This window comes from Gopherus flavomarginatus, chromosome 3 (assembly GCF_025201925.1).
Source record: "Gopherus flavomarginatus isolate rGopFla2 chromosome 3, rGopFla2.mat.asm, whole genome shotgun sequence".
Lineage (NCBI taxonomy): Eukaryota > Metazoa > Chordata > Testudines > Testudinidae > Gopherus > Gopherus flavomarginatus.
This window is the reverse complement of record NC_066619.1, coordinates 229,303,143-229,329,640: the sequence shown is the minus strand read 5'-3', so window position 1 is coordinate 229,329,640 and position 26,498 is coordinate 229,303,143. Positions and strand designations below refer to the sequence as shown.

General features: G+C 42.8%; 1 protein-coding gene across 5 annotated transcripts in view; it reads left to right on the top strand.

Moving 5' to 3' along the window:
* TUSC3 (tumor suppressor candidate 3) overlaps positions 1-26,498 on the top strand; it is a 498,607-nt gene that overhangs the window by 231,854 nt on the left and 240,255 nt on the right. For all 5 annotated transcript variants that reach the window (XR_007773580.1, XR_007773581.1, XM_050947920.1 and 2 more), the window contains one exon: positions 14,695-14,758. Coding sequence is in view for 3 of the 5 variants with exons in the window: in XM_050947920.1 (XP_050803877.1) it covers positions 14,695-14,758 (64 nt within the window). In the remaining 2 variants the exon portion in view is untranslated. The remainder of the gene's footprint in view (positions 1-14,694; positions 14,759-26,498) is intronic.

The window sequence follows — 26,498 nt, the reverse complement described above, 5'->3', positions numbered from 1 at the left end:
ATAGATATATATACAAATCTTTACATTTCTTTTATAAAATGTGACAACTTAATTTAACTTTTATTAAGCTATCACTTTAGTAATGCATGAAAATAAAAAGTACCAGACTGGTGATCATGCTAAAGTGTAAAACCTTCTGGATAACTGACTAATAAAACAGATTCATTTTGTAAGTTATTTGTTACTGCAGCCTAGGTGGCTTTAAGCTCTTCCCCAGTCATATTAGTGTTAACATTTAGGAGACATGCTGAAAAAGATGAAGAACTTGCAAAAAAGGTATCTACTTTCAAGCATTGACCTTTCATATTCAGTTAAGTCTTGCTGAAGTCTGTGGCCCTTGTTGCTTGTGGTACAGTAACTTTGATCACTGAAACAGATTTGGAAAGAAACCCATCAGTGCAAGACACTGGATGCAATCTTTTACTTTTGTACCTGGAGTTTATCTAAATAAAATGTCCTTGTTTAAAATTATTGACATTTGAGGATGCTGAAGTTATCACATTATATTTTACCAGCTTATACTTTTCAGCTTTGAAGCACTGTGTAGCAAACACCAGTAAGGATATGGCATAATGTAACATTATTGAAGGAATTTTATTGTCTTGATTTGATGAAAGTAACACAGCACTGCCTAATAATTTGTTGAAAGATAATAGTGCTACTCTGTTCAGACCAACATTTTGAAAACAGTCATGTAAATTAAGTTATTTAGGTAAGAATTTTCAGTGAGCGCCTAAAAGTAATCATCTAAAACAAAGAAGAGTTGAGCACCCAGAACTTCTATTGAAATGAGATATAGTTTGTCAAAACCTGCAGAAAAACTGGCAAGCTTTCATGTAGGTGCCTAAACATGGAGTTTGGTGCATAACTTAGACATCCATGTGTGAAAGTATTGGCCTTTTTTGTTGCTTTGACAGTAATAAACTTAAATCCAATGTTCTGGGCACTTAATATAAAATGATTTGTGGCTTCAAAACATGCACATAGACAAATATAACTGCAAAAGAAATAACATTTTTGTGTGCAAAAGGCACTTTCCTGTTTTTATCCATAATTTTAAATTTCTATTTTAGGGACATACTCTGTAAGTACAATTTTTTAGGCCTTTAAAATTACAGTGTATCCACCACCATTGCTTCATATGCAATAGCTGTGAATTGGTTACCCCTCCATAGTTCTGATTGAGATTACCCTTGCGATTTTTTCGTACTCTGAAAGTGTACGCACATGTTGAAACATACTCTTCTTTTGTATCGTTGTTCCTTGCTACCCATATTAAATATAACATCTAAGATACAGTACATTTGATGAAACTATACCCAGATATCAGCACCTATGTATTTCGAGTATCTGTTTGCATGTATTGGAAACATTCCATCTTGAGGCATTAATGAATTGTATAACAATTTATATAATAATTGGTAGGATAATATAAATATTATATTTATAGAATATTTAATTTGGTTTCCTGACCAATTCATGTGATGCCATGTTCTGTTCTGTTCTTGTTGAAACAATTAACAATCACTACAAATATTTCAAACTTGAGTCTTTCCCACCTTCATCACCTGACCTTAGACATTCTTGTAACTTGTATTGATTTTATTATCCCACTTTACCCATACAAAGGTAACCTGATCACCTTTTATTGATGATAATATCATTATTATCTTTACAGATAAATTTGTAGAGTCACAGTGAATATCAAAGCTTATCCACATATACTTCAAAATTACATATAAGGATAACTGTTGCTTTAGCATCTAGACTTGCTTTTTAATAGACTCCCCCCTTAGGACACATTGTTTGACTATCAGAAGACTACCAATTGTAGTTATTTTAAAACACTAAGAACATAAGAACGGCTGTACTGGGTCAGACCAAAGGTCCATCTAGCCAAGTATCCTGTCTACCGACAGTGGCCAATGCCAGGTGCCCCAGAGGAAGTGAACCTAACAGGTAATGTTCAAGTGATTGCTCTCCTGCCATCCATCTCCACCCTCTGACACACAGAGGCTAGGAACAACATTCCTTACCCCATCCTGGCTAATAGCCATGAATGGACTTAACCTCCATGAATTTATCCAGTTCTCTTTTAAACGCTGTTATAGTCAGGCAAGGAGTTCCACAAGTTGACTGTGAGCTGCGTGAAGAACTTCCTTTTATTTGTTTTAAACCTGCTGCCTATTAATTTCATTTGGTGACCCCCTAGTTCGTGTATTATGGGAATAAGTAAATAACTTTTCCTTATCTACTTTCTCCACATCACTCATGATTTTATATACCTCTATCATATCCCCCCTTAGTCTCCTCTTTTCCCAGCTGAAAAGTCCTAGCCTGTTTTATCTCTCCCCAATATTCATTTCCATTATATATATGGACTGCCTGAAAGCCAAAATCAAACTGATCATTTCCATTGCAAACTCATGCTTCCCTTTTTAATCTTCCTCATCTACAATTCTATCCACTCCACTCTCCTTACTATTGTCTTCTGTTTACTTCTGTCTTTCCATTGCAGCCAGAATCTGTTCTTTCTACAAAAAAAAACAAAACAAGAAGTTCATTCAAGCAGGATTTCATCTAGCCTCTAATATCTTTCTAGGCATTTCTATGCCAATTAAAGTAATATCTGAGCACTGAATACAAAAAATTTCAGAATTGTACAGTGTTTCCACACAGTAACAAATTCTTTCATCCTTATTGGTCAGAATGCTATTGCTAATGTATGTTTGTTTCTAAACGTGACTCTGAAAAAAGATGTCATATTCCTTTACAACCCTCAGGAGAGCTTGCAAAAAAAGATAAGAATGCAGTGGAAAAGAGATTATGCTCATGTTCATTCTGAACTCATGCTTACAAGCCCCGTACTCTTGTGCCCTCAGCAAAAAGTGTTCTACCCTAATCATAGGCTACATAACAGTCAGCCTGGATTCTGACCACTAGGTATCACTGCAGCTGTGGATTTCAGCTGTCTTGATTGGGTGTGGATGAAACAGCTAGCTAGGCCTTAACCCACTGAGGGCTTTAAAGATTAGGACCAAGATGTTGAAGCAGATCTAGAAGGAATTGGAATCCAACTGAATAAGTGAAGCACTGGTGTGATGTGCTCTTGTCTGTCTGTTTACTTTAATGGGTGGGCTGGTCTGTGTTGTAATAAATGGAGTTAACATGGGGGTTTTCACACATGACAATCGCTCTCCCCTACCCCAAGCCGAAACCATGCAAGTCTATTTTATGTTATAATGCATTTCTTGTTGATCTAAAAGTTCAGAACGCAGAAGTATACTAACAACTAAATTAATCTGTTAGAGATCTGCATGATATATTATAGAATGCTACACATGAGAATGTCAGAATATCATTCTGAATCATCTGACTTCAAATTTTAGCTAGTAGTTGGGGGAATTTTGAGATTCACACTGTTCAAGTATGTACATACATATATATTCTGAAATATTATTCTAGTATGGAATATCTCAGATAGTGTTTTCTAAAATATTACACCATTTATGTGGGGGGGGTGTTCTTGTTTCAAAGCTCAGTTCTAGTGGTTTGGATATTTTTTTTAAAAGTGGAAGTTGTTGCCTCTTTGTTTAAAAATAAAACTCCCTCCCTCTTCCCCCCACTCCATGGCCAAAGGACTGCCAAGCTGGATAAGAAGGATTTCTAGTCTCAATATGAAATTATACTTGCTTCTGTGACCATCGCTAATCAAACCCTGATATGTAGAGTTTATTGCAGACATATAATCATTCTTTATTTAAAATTAAATAGTTAATACTTTGTATCTATGATGATGTAATAAACGAAAATATATATTTCAGGTGTTTTTAAGTCACTTATCACTTTGGTATCTAAGCACCAGTATTTTACTTGTTTGTTTTTTTTATTTCATTAAGTCATTTGTATGTATTTTGTGTCCTAGGCATATTGCATACAGTAAACAACTCTAACAAAATACGTAAACATATTTTAAAAATCAGAGCTCTGAATCCTTCCCAACAGGCAGCATGACTTGTCTCATTACCTCCCTCCCATCCATAATCATTCCTCCTCCCCCAGGAAGACCTGTCATAACATGCAAATATTCCAGCATGTCCTAAAGGTCACCACATTTGGGACTTAATGACCCAGTGTTGGAAGGCAGTTCCAAAACCAAGGGCAGCTAATTTAAAATACACTTCCCCTCATCCTCTCCCAATTATATCAGTGGGCAAGCAGCTCCAATGTGTCAACTGATCTCTACCGCTGCTATATCCTTTGGAGAGGTGGTTGTTTCTCAGGAAGACTGTACCTAAATTATCTAGACCCTTTCAGGTTTTTTTTTAAAATTCAAGTTTAAAAAACCCTACAAAATTCTAGGCATTTGGTGCTACAGTATAAGCATTTCCGCATCTCGTCTATCATGTTTATGTTGTAAGAAACTGGTTCTTCACTCCTCTGTCCTTGTAAGTAGTCTGCACATCTATGCAAAATTGATGTAAATGTCAAGGTCTCAGACCATCTATTATATCAGAATAGTAGAATTTTACACTCAGTTTGCCAAGTGTAAATGGCTACACCCAGAGCAAGAAAATGGAAAATTAAACTCTAAATTTTCAGAGCTTGGAACTCAGTGTTCAGTCTTTTATAGCACCAGACCTGTTTGTTGGCACTTAACAAAAATGAATGTTAATTTGCAGGTTTGAGGTCTAGATATTTACATGTAAAATAATCCCATGTCATTGACTGAATACACTGAAGAATTATAATATTTCCTGCTGATACCAGAAACCACACAATGTAATTTGAGCAGTACTTTGTAACATATTTACTGTACTGGCTCCCACAGACAGCCCCTAAAGACTGTGGCTTCTCCCACATGGAAGAAAAGGATCCTTGTTTTAGAAAGCAACTCGATAGAGAAGATCAGGGTGGAGTATGCTTCCTGCTTGCAAAGAGAGCATAGCTGTTTGGTAACAGTAACCAGCAGCAGCCAGGGAGCTGCCTCTCTATCCTATTGCAGTAATAAACAGATGTAGTTCTGTTGTTTATTGAGCTCATGCCTGCATCATTATTCCTAAAGCTCTGGCTGACTGTGCTAACCCATCAATAAGTAGATCGTAAGGTCATGTAACAATATTAAGTAAAAAAAAAAAATTAAATAGCTTTGTCTATTGTGCAGTCAAATGTGAAGAGAGCCTTGTGTACATGAAATAAGAGGACACATTGGTAGGAAACTAACAGTAAGATTTGAGAATAATTTTTTTTCTTTTATTTAAATTATCTTCCCGTGGTAGAATAAATATAGTGCTAGAATTAACAAATTAGACATGACAAAACAATGGTTGTGATCATAGGGTATCAGCAACATAGAATAAAAATGTAGATCTTAGTCTATAAAATGCTATTGTGGTTTAAATTGCTACTATATGTATACAGAAAGAGGAAAAGTCAGTAGTGCAGTGTATTATTTAGGATAAAAATGAGCTGCCAGATTGCTTCCATAAAATAAGTTCTTCTTTGAGTGCTTGCTCATGTGTATTCCACAGTAAGTGTGCATGTTCGCCATGTGTACCAGTACCTGAAATTTTTCCCTTAGCAGTACTCGCAGGGGGAGCGCTGCTGCAACCCCTGGAGTGGCGCCTCTATAGCATACTAAAGGGTGAGCCGTGCTCTCCCCCCCGCACACCCTCAGTTCCTTCTTGCCACCAGTGACGGTGCATCAAAACTACCTGCTCCAGCTTTGCTGTAGCTCGTCCCAGAACTCGTTTTGTCGTTAGTAGTACCTGTGTGTGTTAGTTAGTTAGTTAGTGTTTAAATCGTGCGAGTCTTGCAGGCATTCGATGCCCAGAAGTGACCCACACACCAACTGTCTCTGCTGCCTGGGTGACTCTTCCAACAGCAACCACTGTAAGATCTGCAGGTCCTTTAAACTCAGGATGAAAAAGAGAGAGACATTAGACTTCGGGCCCTTCCCATGGAGTCGGCACTGGCTCCAACCCTGGTACGCCAAGCGGAATCTGCACCTGGCACTTCGTCTTCGGTGTGCGGTGATCTCCCTGCAACTTCTGGTGGCCAGCACTGCGCCCTGTCGAAGAAGCAGAAAAAGTCTCCATCTTCTCAGAAGCGTCGAGAGAAAATGGGGTGAGGCTAGACCTGTGTTGAGCAGCCCCAGTTCCCCCCTGGACCCTAGAACTCTGACTCAGGTCGAGCGGAGCAGCCCAGTTGTGTCAACTCAGGTCTCCCCAGATGCCTTTGACGCTGGAGGCCCTGCAGGTGGCCAAGGACATTATGACTCTGCAGGTGCCCAGGGCACCCCCGGCCCCTGCTCTAGAGGCAAGCTGCCGCTGGGCTCTCCACAGTCGACGCCATCCTGGCACAGATCCTGGTCAGGGGACCGCTCTTGGGCCTGCTCGCCACTCAGTGTTCTGTCAGGACACAGTTCCCGGCCTCCACTTTCATCACCCACCAGGTTGTCTGGTCGGCTGCCATCGGAGTGGAGCTCCAGGTACTGCTCCACACCAAGTAGAGAGTATTGACGGGACAGGCACAGACACCGTAGATGCTCCCATTCTCGGTGGAGCTACCAAAGGTGCTGCTGACACGGGCACCACTGCTGGTCAGGCTCCAGCTCTCTTGCCTTGAGGCACCGTGCCCATGACTCCCGGCAGGAATGGCCAGCTCTGCGTCACCGCAGATCCAGGCATCGCAGTGTCTCAAGGAGCAGCAGCTCAAGGCGGCACCATTCCTCGACATCAGAGTCCTGGTCCCGTAGCAGACATCTTTCTTGGTACCACCGCTCATACCACTCCCACGGTACTGATAAGTCATTGGTAACCCTGACCTCGACCCACATGCAGCCCACTATGACCCAGCCAGGCCATCCAAACCAACTGGTGCTACCAGTGCTGCAGCAGAGTCTGTGGCAAGGGCCTTCATGGCAAGGCCAGTGGTGCCAGTGGACCCCCAAGTTCCCCGTGCACGCCCAGCCAGGCCCTCGGTCGATAGCAGGGGCATTGGAGGCTCCCTCAGCCGCACTATCCAGACCTCCGAGAGAGAGATCAGTGGGTCATGGTTCCTCGGTACCGCACGAGGAGTCTGACCAAGGAGTGGATCCTGTCGCACTGGTTGATGTGCAGAGCCCCATACCGGCCCTCTTCTGTGCACTAGATGACAAGATTGCAGCACCACTCCCCTCCGCACCGCAAGAGGACTTCAGGGCTCATCAGGAGCTACTGTCACGAGTAGCGTCCAGTCTCCAACTCCGAGCTGAGGAGATGGAGGGGCCCTCGGACTCGCTATTCAACGTGCTCTCATCCGCGGTATCAGGCAGAGTGGCCCTCCTGCTGTACAAAAGTGTGGCTAACATCTCCAATGCTCTTTGGTGAACACCGGCCTCCCTTGCGCTGGTATCGAAAAAGGCAGAGCACAAATATTTTGTGCCCACAAAAGGACACAAATGCCTCTATACCCACCCGGCCCCCAACTCCCTAGTAGTGGAGTCTATCAATCATAGAGAAAGACAGGGTCAACCAGGACCCAAACCTAAAAATGAAGACTCTGAAAGACTGGACTCATTTGACAGGAAGCTTTATTCGTCGGCCAGCTTCCAGCTCCGGGTGGCCAACCACCAGGCACTCTTCAGTCGCTATGAGTTTAACTTGTAGGAATCAAGACAAGATTCTGAGCCCTTCCTTCCAGAGCATGAAATGAAGGATTTTAAGGCACTGGTGTAGAAGGGCACCGCTGCCACAAAGGCTGCTCTGCAAGCGGCGTCAGATGCAGCTGACACGGCTGCTTGGTCCATAGCCCTGGCTGTGTCTATGTGCAGGGCATCGTGGCTTCTGCTGTCTGGGCTCCCCACGGAGGCACAATCTGTGATGCAAGATCTTCCCTTTGACAGCAAGGACCTGTTCGCAGAACAAACAGACGTGAGGCTCCATGGCATGAAGGACTCGCGTAGTACCCTTCAAACCCTCGGGCTCTATGTTCCGCCCAAGGAAAAATATAAGCCGCAAACCTCCATCCAGCCGCGATACGAACCTGCCTACAAGAGGTCCAGAACCCAAAAGAGGCAACCTCAGAGGCAGTCTCGCTCTGCCCCGCAGCCTGGGCCCTCCAGGGGCAAGCAGCAGGGAAAGAAGTGGTTTTGACTGGTTGCAGAAGGATACCCGGGTGGCCCCTGAGAGGACCCTCCTACCAATAAAGTTTGCCTTCAGCAACCGCTTCTCTGCGTTCCTTGTGGAATGGTCCCGAATAACATCGGACCAATGGGTCCTCAACACCATTTCCAAGGGTTACACGCTACAATTTGTTTCATCCCTACCCTCCTACCCACCTCCCTTCACATATACCATTACATGTACCCCTGCTACAGTAGGAAGCGTCGGCTCCTCAGCTTGGGACCAGTGGAAAAGGTTCCGTGGGAGTTCTGGGGGAAAGGGTTTTACTCCCATTACTTCCTTATCCCCAAAGCAAAAGGGGGACTCAGGCCCATCCTAGATTTGCGAGACCTCAACCAGTTCATGGCAAAATGCCGGCTCTGCATTGTCTCTCTGGCATGTATCATACCGTTTCTGGACCGTGGCGATTGGTATGGGGCTCTGGACCTTCAAGACGCATACTTCCATGTCCATATATTCAAGGAACACAGATGCTTCCTCCATTTCCTAGTGGGACAGGACCACTACCAATTTATGGTCCTCCCATTTGGCCAGGGTGTTCACAAAGTGTATGGCAGTAGTAGCAGCCTACCTCAGACACTGAGGGATACAGATATGTCCTTACCTGGATGACGGGCTACTCAAGGGCAGCTCGCAACTGCAGGTACAGAACCACATGGACCTGCTCTTGACTACGTGTGCCAACCTAGGCCTCTTCGTGAATGAGGCCAAGTCGACATTGGTTCCAGTGCAGTACATAGAATTGGCGGGACTGCCTGACCAATATGCTCCAGTGAATTCCCTTCTGGGACCCTACCCCATCACTAGACCTAGTGTCCAATGCGTCAGACTTGGGCTGGGGGGCCCATGTACGGAACTCACAGTTCCAAGGAATGTGGTCAGCTGCAGACCCATCCCTTCACATAAACGTCAGGGAACTCAGGGTGATATGCTTAGCCTGTGTGGCGTTCAGCTCACAGCTATGCAGCAAGGTGGTCAGAGTTCTCACGGACAACACCACCGTGATATTTCACATTAACAGGCAAAGAGGGAAGCCCTCAGCCTCTGGGAGTTCTATATAGCCCAAGACATCTCCCTGAAGGCTTTCCACCTGCCAGGTATCAACAACACACAGGCCGATTGCTTGAGTGGGGTTTTCTCCTCCCAACATGAGTGGTCACTCCACTCGGGGGTCACTCACCAGCTCTTCTGAGCATGGGACACTCCCCAAGAGGACCTGTTTGCGATGTGACAGAACCGCCGTTGCCCCAGTTTCTGTTCCAGGGGAGGGGGTGGGGAGGAACATGATCTCAGATGCCTTCCTCCTGTCATGGTCAGGTCAACTCCTTTATACCTTTTCCCCATTTCCCCTCATCAGCAAGGTCCTGGAGAAAGTAAAAACGGACAAGGCACGCATCCTCCTGATCCCCCCAGCCTGGTCCCAGTAACATTGGTGAAGGACTGTCCTGGGCTTGCTGGTGGCCCCTCCGTGGCTATTGACGCTCCTTCCAGATCTACTCTCCCTGGACCAGGGCTGCCGCCTCCACCCCAACCTGACCGCCCCCCATTTGACAGCATGACTGCTCAATGGCTAGATGCAGAGGAGGCAAGGTGTTCTGAAGGGGTCAGTCATGTCCTCCTAGAAGCAGGAAGCCATCCACGTGCCAAGCCTACCTAGTCAAGTGGTCCCGTTTCACCAGGTGGGTGGGCAAGTGGGGTACTTCCCCAATGGCTGCCTCACTCCCACTTATCCTTGATTACCTTCTTCACCTTAGAACTCAGGGCCTGGCACCTTCCTCCATCAGGGTGCACCTGGCGGCTATTTCAGCTTTCCATCCGTCGGTCTAGGGCTGCTCGGTTTTCTCCCACACCATGACAGGGTGTTTCCTCAAGGGACTTGACCGGTCCTTTCCTTATGCTAGAACCCTGGTTCCTCAGTGGGATCTAAACTTGGTGTTATCCTGTCTCACGGGCCCCCATTCTGACCTTTTGGCCACAAGCTCATGATCTCATCTTTCATGGAAGGTAGCCTTCCTCGTGGCTATCATGTCAGCCCAGTGGGTCTTGGAGCTCAGGGCCCTGATCTGCAACCCCCCACATGGTCTTTCACAAGGACAAAGTGCAGCTCCGCCCAAACCCTGCATTCCTTCCTAAGGTGGTCTCTGCCTTTCAAATGGACCAGGACATCTTCCTGCATGTCCTCTGCCCCAAGCCTCATGCCTCTAATGAGGAACACCATCTCCATGTGCTTGCTGTGCGCAGGGGGCTCGCGTTCTGTCTGGATCCAACTAAGCCATTCTGCAGGTCCTCGCAACTCTTTGTTGCTTCAGCTGAGCGCATGAGGAGTCAACCGATCTCCATCCAAAGGCTTTCCTGGTGGATTAAATTGTGCATCTACACATGCTACGATCTAGCACGGGTTCCCTCACCACCTATCGTGAGGGCACATTTGACAAGGGCCCAGGCCTCGTCAGCTGCCTTTGTGGCCCATGTCCCTATCCAGAACATCTGTAGAGCCACTACCTGGTCCTCAGTGCACACATTCACGTCGCATTATGCGATTGTCTCCCACACCAGGGATGACGCTGGTTTCGATAGGGCTGTGAACTCCTACCCACCTCCATCAGACATAGCTTGCAATCACCTACTGTGGAATACACATGAGCAAGCACTTGAAGAAGAAAGGACAGTTACCTGTTCCGTAACTGGTGTGGGGGGGAGCGCACAGCTCCCCTTACAGCGCTATAGAGGGGCCACTCCAGGGGTCACAGCAGTGGTGCACGTGGTGAGTACGTACACCTACTGTGGAATAGATATGAGCAACACATCTCAAAGAACGCCAGTTATGGAACAAGTAACTGTCCTAGTATTTCATGTTACTCATACTTGTTAAAATCAATGTTAATTGCTTTAATGAAATAGGGACAATTAAAAGTATATCAGTAAAACTGACCCCTTCTGATAGCAGGTATTTTACACGTACAGAAGGGATTTGTTCTTTTCTGTATTCATGTGATAACAAGTCAGCATCATCACCATTGTTTAACAACACTATCTCTTGAAGACTGTTTCCTTGAATCCCCACTGTTCCTTTTTCCTTGCAATTTAGCTCACCCTGGAGATGGGCCGAAGTAGGTTACATGTACATTTCTATACATAAAAAGTGCAGCTGAACTCTCCCGTGTGTGTGTATGTGAGAGAGAGAGAGAGAGAGAGAGAGAGAGAAACTTAGGGTATTGGCCCATTTCTTGACTTTTTTTAAAAAATAAAAATGATTTTATTATGTGTAAGAAACCAAAAATATTATTTTGTGAGAAATGTAGTTTAGTTTGATGATTTGATAAAACAGTTAATACTGTATTAGTAAATATACCGTAATATATTTTGTAAACATAATGAAGTCTTAGTCTACTACACTCTACTAAAATTTTAATGAGAAGTAGGAGACATTCACCATTTATTGTGCGTGTTTAGGCCCCAGTCCTGCAAATGCTTAAAGTAGAGGAGACATCCCACTGAATGAGATGAGAGTGCTCAGGTGAATAAAGGCACACTAGAATTGTAGGACTGGAACGGACAGTGAGGTGAGTCCAGTCCCCTGTCATGAAACGTGCTTAAGTGTTTTTTGCAGGAACGGGACCATAATTGTGTGGACCAAAGTCCACTGCAGATATTTTCTTTTTGAATTAGGAATGTATTTGGTATACTTTTGTCTGCTACGTTTGTAAAAGTCACAAATGTCACAACTGAGAGATTTATACATGTACACAGAGAAGACCTTACTTTTCTCCTCCGTTTTTCAAAAACACTTTAAAATTTAGTTTTCCTTGTTGTTATTGGAAGGTGCCTGGGGATAGTTTTTTGTTTCCCATGCGAAGAGAGAGCTGGGATCAAATTGGTCTCCATTTGTTCCCACGGTAGCATATAGCCATGTGGACTATAGGTTAGTTAGGCAACTGCTATCATTGGATAGCTGAGCAGGAATAACTGTTAGCTTGGATCTGTAATTATAGTCAGCCTCATATGTAAGTAGCAATGTGAAGAGCAATACAAATGTCCCTTTTATGCTATTTAACACAGCAGATGGCCAGCTCTAGACATTTTGCCGCCCCAAGCTCGACATCATGTCGCTGGTCCCGCGGCTCCGGTGGACCTCCTGCAGGCATGCCTGCGAAGGGTCCGCTGGTCCCACGGCTTCGGTGGAGTCGCGGGACCAGCGGACCCTCCGCAGGCATGCCGCCAAAGGTGGCCTGCCTGTCGCCCTCCCAGCGACCAGCAGAGCATCTCCCACGGCATGCTGCCCCAAGCACGCACTTGGCCTGCTGGGGCCTGGAGCCGCCCCTGACGGCGGAGCAAATAATGATGGTTTCAGAATCAATTTAGTTTAATTCAACTTAATCATTAACTATTCTGAAGTTAACTGAAAAATGTTAGTATTGCCTTCCCTTCTTTGACATTCCTCAGTCTTGGGCTAGTTAGAGTTTCTTGGCTGGCTTGTCAAAAACCTACGGAATATAGATTGGCTTGTGTTGTGCCTTACTGTAAAATCATAACGTCCAATCTTCTAAGATCAGTCATTTTCTCTTGTTAGAAAAAAATAGTTTTTACTTGGGTTGGGGAAAATCACTGTTAAATATGAACTTCTTAACCAAACTAAAGCAAAAATGAATATTTGAACATATATAATGACTTTTAAAGAATAGCAGGTAGCCATTCACTGAGTAACAATTATTTTATATCTTATGGGCTATGCATTTTATCATAATAACATCAGCCGAAATTTAGTCAGTTTGAATAAAGGCATTTTTTGTGTTTGAAGCAGCAGCATTTTTTATTTTTCTTTTGAGTTTGAAATCATTTTGGGCCCTAACATCGATAGTGTACATTCAAAATTTTTTTTTTTAAAAAGTGAAAGCTATAAAATATGAGAGGTAATACTGGCTCCCCTTGGCATCTTGCCATTGACTTCAATGAGCCAGGGTTTTACCCTGGTGCTTTAAAAATGTGTTTGACTTTTGATGAGTATATAATTATTTCAAAAAATAATATGACAAGCTGATTTCACTGTCTGGCTATAGCCCTTTTTTTTTTGTTTCAGTTAGTGGTGGTGTTCACTATCCCTCAACTTTTGACTTACATGTAATTTTGTAACAGCTAGTTTTGTATTGAAAACATACTAAAAATTTTCAATGAGTTACTTTGTTTAAAAATAAGTCCACAAAATAGGATATTTTCAAGTCATTATTGGGCTATATATAAAAAACATCAAATTTTGAGTAGATTTGCTCTTTGAACTGTGTTTCCATATCTAATACATGTATCTTATTTTATTTATTGTAAGTGTTTTAGCATACAACATAGAGAAAAGAGACAGCCCAAACACTATACAGAGAAACTCTCAATATGAACAAACAAAAATGGATAGAAAACTTTAACCTTCTGAGTCTGAGTCAAGGTTTCTTTTTTTCTTTTTTCTTTGGGGTGGGAGGAACTAAAGTAAATAAGCCAAATACAAGGGGAGAATATCATGACCAGATTGGAGCTCATGTCAATGTTATTCAATTGTTGTGCCTTGAGAGAACAAGTGCAAGTTGCCTTTCTCAGCAAGGATGATCCTCCTTCCTTCCCCCGCTTCCTCACTCTTCTTCACCCTCTAGATATGAGAGTAGATGCTAAATACGATGCCCACTCTGAGACTGGGAAAGGATGTAGACTTTTTCAAGGATTCAGTAAAATTCTTTTGTATAAGCTAAGGAGTATGAGGACACATTGTTTTCAGGTAAGATGGTATTGGGAGACCTACTTTAACTGAAGGGATGTGCGGCATTTAGTGCTTCTGTGAAATGAGTGCCAATGGCTGTGTATGTGAGGTCAGTCATGTGGGAAACTAAAATATCTTGTGATAAGGAGGTATAGAAGTGGCAGCATCTTCAGTGGGTTGAAGATTCTGTGAATTTTGTAGCCTATGAAATGGTGTGTGATAGTCTGTTAATATTTTGTCAAAGTTCCACATCCTTTCTCAAGCCTCCTGTTTTTTCACTTGACGTTTGAATATCTGTAAAAGCCATATTCAGACATATCCCTGAACTCTCCCCAGTCAACAAGTGATCTTCAAAGAAGATGGACACACGCACACTCGTGTTGATCGGTGTTAGTAGTTGCTAAGTGCTATCTATTACTCATCCCTCCCATCATTTAAATTGCAATGGGATGAAGAACTTGAAATTGCTCAGGTGGATGAAGCTTGTAAATTAAATTTCAAAATATGTGGGATTTCCAATTCATGGGTGGCCAATCAAGTATAGCAGTTTTTATATATGGTGGACCTGGGCATTAGCTGTGCTTTTCAGATGGGTTGCTTTTAATAATGGTTTATAAAAATTTAACTTTAGAAGTATATTTCTTCTGCAAGCATTACACTATTTATGCATTATTTTGCAAGACAGGTTTTATTTTAATTCTCACACACATGCTAAATCATGTCTTTTTCAACATTTTTCACAGCCTTAATGATGATGATTTATTTTTGTTTCTTACTCTCATTTTGCAGAGTTACATACATGGGAGCAGTCAGGCTCAATTTGTTGCAGAATCACATATCATACTACTACTGAGTATCCTTCAGAAACCAATGGGTAGAACAAGGCATGCTAAATCAGAGTACGCTATTATATGAAATTGCTCTGACAGTGAATATCATTGAAGCTTTGAACAGGTATTGCATTTTCACTTTATTTACTATATGATTAAGAAGATACCTAGTGTTGCTTCTGTTTACTGTTGAGGAATGCTGTCTCGTACTGTGTGTCTATTTAACTGCCAACTCTAACAATCTACCTGGTACAGTACTATTTTATATTTTCCTTCCTTTTCTATCTTTAAATGAGCAGCAGAATTTTTTCTTTTCTTTTCTCTTTGTATTGTCTGCTAATTTTAAAACTATTTTGTCTCTGCTTTCAGCTCTGTTAAATGTTGAGGAGAATATACGTGTTTTCTAGTTTGGAAAAATAGTAAAAATATTTATGAAAATAGATTATCCTTCCAGAGCTCTTTCTATGGAAAAGACACACCTGACTAGACATGTCCTTGTTTGCACTAACTTCTCCTTCAATTCCAGTGGTGATAAATGGCCCACTACAGTTCGCATTAATGTCAAGAAGAAGACTCTGAGTAACTTGAGTGGGAGTTAGATGAAGACCTGCATGAACATTTCTGTAAAGATAAACTTGTGATTTCTCTAAACCCTTTTTCTGATCATGTTATGCTCACTCAATGAAAGCTGTAACACGTGACTAATCACAGTTACCTTTCTCACGTGAGTGGGACAGGGAGGTGGAAGAGAAACAAATTCCCCAGACTGTGGAGCAGCAGCCAAAACCTTAGGGTTTGGTAATCACTTTGCTCCCTCCCAAATTTGGAGGATTTAGTAAGTGGATCCACACTGATGACCCTGTCCTATAGATTCCAAAGCGCTCTTCATGTTTGGGAAGATGGGCCCAGTGGTGCTGGGACAATTTTTATAGCGCTGAAAGTGGAAACCATGTCTTTGGTTTGTTGTTACTACTTCATACCAGAGGCTACGGCAGCACTGCCAGCACCCCTAGTTCCAGCATCTATGGGTGGGCCCCCACAAGCATACTTCACCCCCTACGTAGTGATCCACTGTTTGGACTCCTCACTCCATGCAGTGAAACCATATCAGTTTTCCTGTCTATTGGGTCTTAGGTGCCCCATAGATGGGAAGGGGAAGATTTAGCCACCAGGTCCTGATCTTAGACACGCTGAAGTCAATGGGAGACTTTCAATTAACTCATTGGTCTTTGCATCAGGCCCTAAATGCATCAGATAACTATGCATCAAGGTGAGAATATATCCTTTTGAATAGATAAAAGCATTTTTATGTGTTCTTAATGTCTAAATTTGGCATTTTTGTTTTTAATATAAGGTTTTCAAAAGGTTTAAAGATGAATAAATGTACCGGAAATGTACACAGTGAAGATCAAATCAAGAGTTTTTCTCTGATTCACAGCTTCTCTCCTCATTCATAACAAATAAGTGATGCCTCTCACTTTTGGAATTTGGAGGTGGTGTTATTGCTGGAGAATTCAGGACTGAGCCCTGCCCTTCAGCTCAGTCCACCGGAAATTCTGCCTCTAGTGGTGGAACAAGATGGCAGTTCAACAGTGCTGGAGTTCTTTTAAAAAAAAAAGTGTCAGAATGTAGGGCAGTGGAATGCCTCAGGAGGAAGCAGAAGAGAACAGGGAATCATGGGAGGAGCTGAGAGGAAGATAGGGCACTGGGGGAGGACCAGGAGAGGTCACTCCCCTTAGATTCCATCTCATCCCTGTCTCCCCCCTACTTGTGCCCATCTTCTGCTGCCCGTGGGGCTCTATACTATTCAAGTGAGCCCATTACCTGGCTCCTAACCACCTGGCTCTAGCTGTGCCCTTAGCTCCTGGAGGCTCCTGCCTCCATGTTCCCCTGCCTGTTCCTGGCTGCAGTTTCCCCAGCTCTTTGTTCACTGACCTGCCACTGAGCACACTCTGCCAATGCCTGGCACTTCCCAACTTTGGAGGATTCTCTGCAGACAAGGAGGAAAAGGAGCCTGGCCTGCCACCGTCAGATGTACTGATATGCTACCTTGGCTCCTTAAAGAAGTGCCAGAATGGCATTTCAGAGTATTCTAGCACAACTTAAGCACTGCAGTTCAGTTGCTTCTCACCACTTTGTTTCATAAGTTGTTGCTGTTGTTCAATATCGACTTTATTTAAGCTTGTAGCTCCCCTCTTCCTCTCCTGAGCTATGTCACTGCAGCAGCAAGAGTTTAACCCTCCGGTCTCCCTAGTAGAGCACTGCTCTAGCACTCTCCCTCTGCCACCGCAACAATGGTAAGGAAGCCCTGCAATCTACAAGACAAATGTAAGTGCTCTAGGCAGCATTTCAGGAGCCTCCTAGAGCGAGATATCCTTTGTTGCCACAAACATCCTATCCTTATTCTGCCAGGGTATGGAGTTTCAGAGAGTTAGTAATGCCTGGCAGCCACAAGCCATCAGTGTTCTCAGCTTTTTCATTGTGAGTTATGCGATTTTGGCTCCTGCTGGAGTCAGTCTCACAATGACTCGAGACATCCCAGTCCCGGTGTGACTGGGCCCTGTGCAAGGAAGATCCCCCTATGATTTCCCCATCTCCTGGGGAAGAGCAACCAGTCAGGGCTGCTGTAGGAATGTTCATGATTTTTGACTGTGGTGTTGGCAGTACTGAACCGCTGACCTTCATTTTGCCTGGGAATGAGGTTTTGAGTCAGACTGATGTGCCAGAGGTCTAATTTCCAGTGCGGGAAGACATACACATGCTAGCTCTGCTCATGCTGTGCCAAAACATAGCAGTGTGGCTTCAGTGTCATGGGTGGTGGTTTGGGCTAGCTGCCTGAGTACAGTCCCACCCAACCCCAAGGTACGTATTAGGGCAGGTACCGTCTAGGCCACCACAAGCACACTACTTTTAGGTGCTGAATTGAGCAGAGCTAGCATGTGTATATCTTTCCACACTGGAAATTACACCTCCCAGTTGCTGTGTAGACAAACTCCTAGTGCTCTAGATCAGGCTCACTGCCTCTCCCTAACCTTGCAGCATCTCCTAGCATGCAGAGGAGCCTGTTATTTCTGTGGAGCCCTGTCTCAGGCAGCAGTGTATGGAAATAGTGCTTCTCTGGCTTTCTGTATTTAGATTGTGGTAGTACCCAAAATGTGGTAGGTACTTCTTGAATACAGAGAGAGACCCAGACTCTGCCTCCTACTGCATTACTATTGATGTAAATACCATATTAAAAATGTACAAAGAAAACACAGATTTTTATAATATGTATCTTATATAATAAAAATTCTGTGCTATCTTCCTTGTATGTTTTTTAAATATAGTCAAGTTTGGGTGTTTTGTTGTTTTGTTTTTTTTATGAAGATTCCACATCCTTAATACAAGTATGAAAAATTTCCAATGTGTGTTTGGGTTTTTGGAGGGGAAAAAGTGTTAGCAAAGTCAACATGCATCAAGATAAATAAGAAACTTCTGTTTGCATGTCATAATGCACTTGTCTGTCTTATTATTCAGGCTGTGATATCTTTTTGTATTCTGGTACAGTCTATAAAATAGAAAGTCACTGTAAATGACTGACAGAATGAATAGTTTCAGTGAAACTATTCATTGTCCCTTGCGACAAGAATTATCTAAGGTTTCATTTTACAGCTCAGTAATATCAAGCAGAGAATTTGGATGCAAAGAAATTTCACAAATAGTATAAAGTCTTACATACAAAAGACATAGTGCACAGTCAGCCTGTGGAACTCTTTGCCAGAGGATGTTGTGAAGGCAAAGACTATAACATGGTTCAAAAAAGAACTAGATAAAGTCATGGAGGATAGATCCATCAATGGGTATTATCCAGGATGGGCAGGGATGGTGTCCTTTGCCTCTGTATGCCAGAAGCTTGGAACGAGCAACAGGGAATGGATCACTTGATGATTACCTGTTCTGTTCATTACCTCTGGGGCACCGGGCATTGACCACTGTTGGAAGACAGGATATTGGGCTAGATGGACCTTTGGTCTGACCCAGTATGGCTGTTCTTGCGTTCTTATACAGACTTTAACAGTTACACATGATAGAATTATTCCTGTGCTAGAGCTAGGTCTATTCACTAGACAGTGAAGAGTCTCCAGGGAGGAAGCCTAGGGGCACTGCTCCATTCCAGAACACGACTATTTGACAATTAGCCCAAGGAGGGCTGCAGAAGGCCAGCAAGGTTACTGGGATAGGCCCTGTTGGACTGATTACCCCAGAAGGGTTCTGTTTTGTTTCATGCATGGATTATGTGTGACTCGGCCGGAGGGCTGATTCAGTAAAAACCCACCTGAAAAAGAAAAACTTCTGGCAGAGAGCACTGCTAAAGCAGTGAGAGAGAACGGGGACACATACACCTCCAGCCCCCAGAGGAGATGCTCATGTGAGATGAGTGTCCCCCATCAGATGTCCACAATCTGTTTATATCTTGGATATATTTTCCTTTTAGTAAGGAGAAAAAAAACACACCACTTCTAGCCTTTTGATGTTTACATAACTGGTTAGGCCTCATGAGCTTATTCTTGTGCAATAGTGAAGCAGAGACTTTAGAAAGGCATTTTTAAAGTAGAAATCTTGTTAAACATCTCTTTAACTCCTCTGATCAACTTATGCATCAAATCATGGTTTGTAGAATTTTAGCATGCATAAATGCAATTTTTAGATCTAGACTATACATCATTTGAGGAAAGATGATTTTGTGATTAAGAGGCTTACAGTTTTGAGCTCTGCCACAGATTTCATATTTGACCTTGGACAAGTCACTTAATAGCTCTGTGACACAGTTCTCTGTCAGTAAATGGGGATAATTATACTTCTTTCTCTAACTGATTTTCAGTCTTGCCTCTTTCAACTGTGAACTCTTCAGGGCAGGCACTGTAAATTACTGTGGCTGTACCACACCAACTATCGTGAGGCTCCAAATATTATTTCTGGATTTATTCATGGAATATAAATAAAAATCTGGTCCGTCCCCAGGTTTTGACTTCCCTTTTGGTTTATTGCCACCCTAATATTGATGTTAGAGGTCTCCCATGACATTTTCATATAACTAGCACAGGTATGAGTCTGAAAACTTTTCTTTATGCTGGAATATGCCCAGTTAATGTATTGGGATGAGCTACACTTAGTTTCAAAGCTTGCTGCTGCAAGATTACAAGCTTCTGTCATAGACTTTAAAGTCAGAAGGGACCATTATGATCATCTAGTCTGACAGGCCACAGAATCTCACCCACCCACTCCTGTAACAAACCCCTAACCTATATCTAAGTTATTGAAGTCCTCAAATCGTGGTTTGAAGACCTCAAGGTGCAGAGAATCCTCCAGCAAGTGACCTGAGCCCCACGCTGCAGAGGAAGGCGAAAAACCTCCAGGGCCCCTGCCAATCTGCCCTGGAGGAAAATTCCTTCTGGACCCTAAATATGGCGATCAGTTAAACCCTGAGCATGTGGGCAAGACTCACCAGCCAGCACCCAGGAAAGAATTCTCTGTAGTAACTCAGATCCCATCCCATCTAACATCCCATCACAGGCCGTTGGGCATATTTACCTGCTAATAATCAAAGATCAATTAATTGCCAAAATTGTTCCTACTCATTGTGGCACTTTAAACTATCAGGTTTCTGTACTATATAAACTCTCATATTAGTGTAAATCAGGAGTAACTCTACTGAATTAAGTAGAGTAAAACTGATAAAAAGGAGGAGAAGAATTGGACTCAATGTATTTTTTTTTTATTGCATGGGAAAAACTGAAAGGAAAAACTTGCCAAAATTCATACTTCATTAGAGATCATTCCCAGCCGTAGACTGGTAATTACAATTGTCTCTCTTTTAATGCATAATATCTAAAGATACATATTTGCAGAAGAAAATCAATGCAGAATGGAGGTCAGAATAATTTTAGCTGAGATCACTTTTAATCTTCTATAATAATATACTATTTTTTTTCAACATCGGTTCTCATTAAATTGACAAAATCCTGATTTCCTTTCCAGGAGCAACAGTAGCTTATCATGTGCAATAGAGAACGAAGCTTTATATTTGTCAGAATCGTCAGTTGGATGATCATTGCTGCAAGCTACTGTATGTAATTTACAAAAATAATAGCTTGTTTTATGTGGGATTATATATGTATTTTGACTTCCCTGAGTAGTAAGACAGTGATTAATAAATCAGCACAGAAATTGAGATGTACCAGCAGAAGAGTGAACACATACCACACAATAAACTATTAAGTACCAATGTCCATGAAATAGTTTTATCTAGACTGACATCTGTATTTATTAGTAAATAGATATTAAATTAATCTGTTTGGAAACAGCAATTTGCTAGATGATTTACAGACATAATACAGTGTCCTTGCTTTGAATCCAAGGGCTCATTCCTGCAAAATTTACACATGAATAACTTGACTCGCATGAGTAGTCCTGTTAACTTCACGTAAGTCTTTGCAAGATTGAACTGATTGCACAATGCATATAAAAGTGATGGGATGAATCCAAGTACAATGTGATTGATCAGTTAAGTTTAGCATGTGTGTAGCGAGGCGGTGGGATACCCCACAGCCCCGCTGAGGGACAAACCTCCCCCAACCCCGCTGTGGGCGGAGCCGCCGGGTCCTGCACCCACTCCTCAGAGGTCATGGCGCAGACCTGGAAGTATAAAAGCTGATCTACAGAGCACAGTAGGAGCCCAGACACTGCCGGGACCAGACATCTGCAGCCGCTGCCAGCTGGAGCTCACACCCAGCCAGCCGAGCCTACCCCTCGCCCGCTACCCTGAGGAGGACTGGCCAAGCCTGCCCCGCGCCCACTACCCCGAGGAAGAGCCTAGCCTGCCTCTGGCCAGCTACCCCGAGGAGCCGCTGAGCTCACCCTCGCACACTTACCCAGAGGAGCTGATGGTGGTTGAGACCGCTGGTGACGCTATGAGGACTCAGGTATCTGATGAGGGGGAGAGTGGAAGTAGCCCGGGGGCAGCTGACCCCAGTCTGGCTGCAGCACTGCCAGAGCCAATGTCAATGTGTTGCGACCAGGATCCCCACTGACAGCAGCAAGTTTCTGCCGCTGCTAGGGCCCCAGGCTGGGACGCAGTGAAGTGGGAGGGCCTGCATCCCCCCTGCCACCCCTCCATGGGTGGCAGACTCCCCCTTTCCCTGGCCCGAGGAGGCCGAAACCTACTACTGCTGCTCAGCCCTGCCTGAGGGCCTGAGCATACTGACTTAGTGTTTGTTATCACGCCCTGACCTAGGGCTGGGCTTAAGACTATTGCTGCTCGGCCCTGCCTGAGGGCCTGAGCATTTGGACTCGGCGTTTGTTGACCCGCCCTGCCCTAGGGCTGGGCTTAAGACTATTGGTAGTGAGGCGGTGGGATACCCCACAGCCCCGCTGAGGGACAAACCACGGCCGAGCCACATCACAATGTGCCATGTTAATGCCATGGTTTGTTTAGGTTTTCTAATATTTATTTTTCTCTGTTGGGAGGACTAGAGTTCGTAGATCTCTTGGAAGAAGTGTACTTTAAGGGAGGATTAACAGGAGACGAGAGAGCAAGTATGATTGATCAGGCCAGGAAGACAATTCCAGCCCTTAAAGTACTATATTAAAGAAGACACAATGGTGAGTTTAGGTCTGTCCATAAGAGATAGCTCATCATAAGGGTTAGGTTGGGCAAAGTGGGCAGATAGCAGTGAATGGATAGAGACATCCAGAAAAGTAGGCAGGGGCTAAGGTATGCAGGACTTTGAAGGTCAGGACAAGCATCTTAAATTTGTCTTCTGGGCTTGTCTTCACTACGGGGATAAGTTGACCTAAGTTACACTACTCCAGCTATATTATTCATGTAGCTGGAGTTGATGTAGCTTAGGTCAATTTACCACAGTGTCTTCACTGCATTGCGTCAATGGGAGATGCTCTCCAGTTAACTTTCCTTACTCTTTTCAGAGAGCTAGAGTACCGGGGTCGACCGGAGAGCGCTCTGCCATCGATTTAGCAAGTCTTCATGAGACCTGCTAAATTGCATCGATTGCAGCAGTGTCGATCTCCCTGCAGTGAAGACTAGCCCTCAAACTTACAGCATTCCATAATAATCCTTTGCCAAATAGGATGGTTCATATAACACTTTAGTTTTGTGCCAGTCCTCCATTGCCCCAAAGTAGAGAGACTGGGAAATGGAAAATATTCCCACTGTCCTAGAAGACTAACTCCGTTGTGTGGGAGTAGCCTGTAGGCAGAAGCAGCGCCAGGGTTTTTGACGCCCTAGGCGGGGCTCCTTTCGCACTCCCAGTCGTTGGCGGCAATTCTGCGGCGGGGGGGACCTTCCGCGCTCCCGATCTTCGGGGCACTTCGGCGGCTCGTCCCGGAGTGAGTGAAGGACCCGCCACACAGTTGCCGCCAATGACCCAGAGTGTGGAAGGACCCCCCGTTGCCAAATTGCTACTGAGGGCGGCAAAATGCCGCCCTCCCAAATCCTGGCGCCCTAGGCGACCGCCTAAGTTGCCTAAATGGAAGCACCGGCCCTGCCTGTAGGTTGTCAGTAGAACGCATGAATTTAGCTTTTTCTCCCTGGTTTAGGAAATGAGAACTAGATATTATGTATTGAGCCAAAATATAAAAACTGAAGAAAAAAGCAACAATCAGCACCAGGAATTTGGCAAAAAAGTTAGTGCTACCTAACCTTGCTGCTTGCAAAAACTACAGATGGACCATTCCAGAACAGAAATTGCTAAGGGATATTCTCAGGTAGTAGCCACGTTCCATGTGGTTGTGCTCTTCTGCCTGTTCATTTGACAGACAGCTAGTATGGCAATGGGAATTCTAGAAATACCTGAGGGAGAAAGACTTGGCAGTGGTTTCCTACATGTATCCTACATGTATGCTTTCAGAGACAGATTATTCCTCCCTGTCCTCTGAGGTCAAACTTTTCATTGCAAGGGGCCATGTCTTCTTTTAGCACTACTGCAATAATAATGACTCTCATAATTCATGAGTGGCTTTGCCACTTGTGAGTAATAGGGCCACCTCAAGCTCATGCTTGTAAAATATCTGCACCATACTACACCATGTATTCATTTTATCTAAATTCTATAAAGAAATGTGGTCAAAGAACATTATTAAGGTTGCAAAATATAGTAACAGACAGTAATGTCAGTTCAGCAGGAAGGAATCTTTATAAACACAAATCAAAACAAGGTAATATTAGCAAAAAGTTTCAGGCTCTTTCCCAACTTGAGGATCAACCCATCCCTCAGTGCCTAGGAACCCTGCAAATCCATCTGATACCCAGCATTTTCTTCCATCTCTTTCTCTCTTCAGCAGCCTTCTAATATACATTTTACTGAACTCTTGTATAAGGAGACAGGAAGGGGAAGTCAGGATTAACCCTTTGTGAACAAGAGAACAGTTGGATTCCCACTCTGACAAACAGCAAACATATTTTTAAGTGCTGCTTTGTCCTTTATGTCAAAACCAAACCACATTTTTACCTGAAGATTTTTTTTTTAATTCTTCTTGTTTCAGTTTTTTGGAGCTGCAACATTTAAGATAAAAGTAATTTGTCACTTTAATACTTTGCTTGTGCAATAGTAATCCTCATAATGCAGATTAAGTCTCTAAAAGATGCAAACATATTTTCATTATCAAAAGGTTTTTCCATTATTAAGCAAATTACTTAGTTGTATAGCAAGAGATAAATTTAAGGTCATTATTATAGGAATTTCGCAATAACTATTAACCCAATAGTCATTTTTTTCATTATTTATCGTAAACTTAAATACATTTGATGCTGATAAAATGTTTGTAACTAAGGAGGAGTGGAAGTCTTTTAAATTTGATAGCTTAGTATGTCAAGTCAGAATGTAAAGTGACAGCATAGTACTGTGTAGGTGGATGTTAGACAAAATGATTGAAAAAGAGAAAGGAAGCTTATCAGATACAAAGCAAAAAATCTGTCTGAAATCTGTCTTGCAAGATTTTTCTGCTCCTGCAGAATGAGTTCTATTGAAGTGCATGGAGTTCTTCTTCGAGGATGAGGAACTCTTCCTGCAAAAGGGATTAATTTTAAGGCCCCTTTCTATGAGTCCATACAGCAAGTGAAAATGTAGCCATTGAGGGCCAGACTCTGATATATACTGAGTTGCATGCTTGTGGAGTAAGGTACTATTTGACAAGAATAAGGGTATCAGAATATGGCCACCACAGAGAGTGGGAATAGTATAATGAAGTTGAACTTTTGTAGTAGTATGATTGATTGATTGTTTTATATAGGTTTTTATATTACACTCATCACCATAGTACTAAGAGAATGAGAGGGGAAAATGTAATGGAGAAGAAATAGGACTAAAACCACAAAGCTATATCATAGCATCAGTTGTGAGGTGGAACTTTTAACTGAGTTCAGTAAAGACTTCTGATCAAAAGATCTCGGCCACCAAGATGACAAATTAATGCACGTTCTCTACTGTCTAGTTGCCAAATTATCCACCAAAATTTTATAAAGTACCATGTGGATTCTTCAGTCTTTCTGCCAACTACTTAGTTAAAGGAGTCTGTCTCATGATCTCTCCTCCTATCTCTCCGCTTTCCCACTACTTGGTTCTTAAAATATTTCATAGTGTTGCCCTTCAAGAAGGGTTCTGAACATCATTAGGAGTCACTGAAATGCACAGTAGCTCTATAACCTTATACTGAGCATTTAACCATCACAATATGCAATTTAATTATTTCATATTTGAACGGCTAGAAGTGTGATACTATATTTGGTGCAATACTTTTCTCCATGTCACATGCTCTCTTTATGACTTCACTGGCCACTATAGTTTAAAGGACGATATATTGGCATTTTTCCATAGTCAGTGCTGATAAAGGATCAATATTGTTGCAAAATATTCTGCATAGGCTAAGCAAGGCAAAAAACCTTATGGTCAAAGGCTGCATTTGGATGCACACTTGGCTCCCAGTGACTTCAGCAGGACTCATTTGAACACATTTGATGATAAAATGTGTACATTAATGTATTCATAGTGTATTCATTATAAAGTTGTACAAATGAGGGCAAAGAAAAGGGATAAGGAGCGAAGAGATTGAAGAGAGGTAGAGTGTGTGTGTGTGTGTGTGTGTGGGCGCGCGCGCACTTTAAGTCAATATTTTGTACTGGGGGAAAAATTAGCAGAATGATGCACCAGTCTGAAAATGAGGAAATGTGTTTGAAAAGTGGGAGATAGTGAGTATAGAATTACAAACCCTTAGTCATGACTAGCCTAAGTACCGTTAGCTTCGTGGCAATGTGTCTGAGTTTTGTATTTGAAAGTTACAGCTAGTAATAAAGTTCTTCAACTAGTAATAAAGTTCTTCAGCTTGCTTAATCACTTCTAATGCTCAATGCTTAACGAACCATAGGGATGCGTATGTATGTGTTTGTGTGACTTGCATGCCCCAGAGGTTGGAAAGCTGTAGGAGCAAATTACAAAATAGTCTGAGAGCTAGCAATAATTTCATAGTTGGTAGGATAACAAGCTATGCTAACCAGAAAATGTAGGGGAAGGATATTGAGATTTATAAGATACTGATTAATCATTTACAAATCCAGAGGAAATATCAAAATTTGAGGAAGAATTGTTTTTAAAAGGTTCATCAAAGAAACTACACTCAGACATATTTTGGATAATACAAAATTTGGATAATACACATCATAAGGCTTATCTAAATCAGTTAAACAACCAGTATTTTTAATGTTCGTACTTA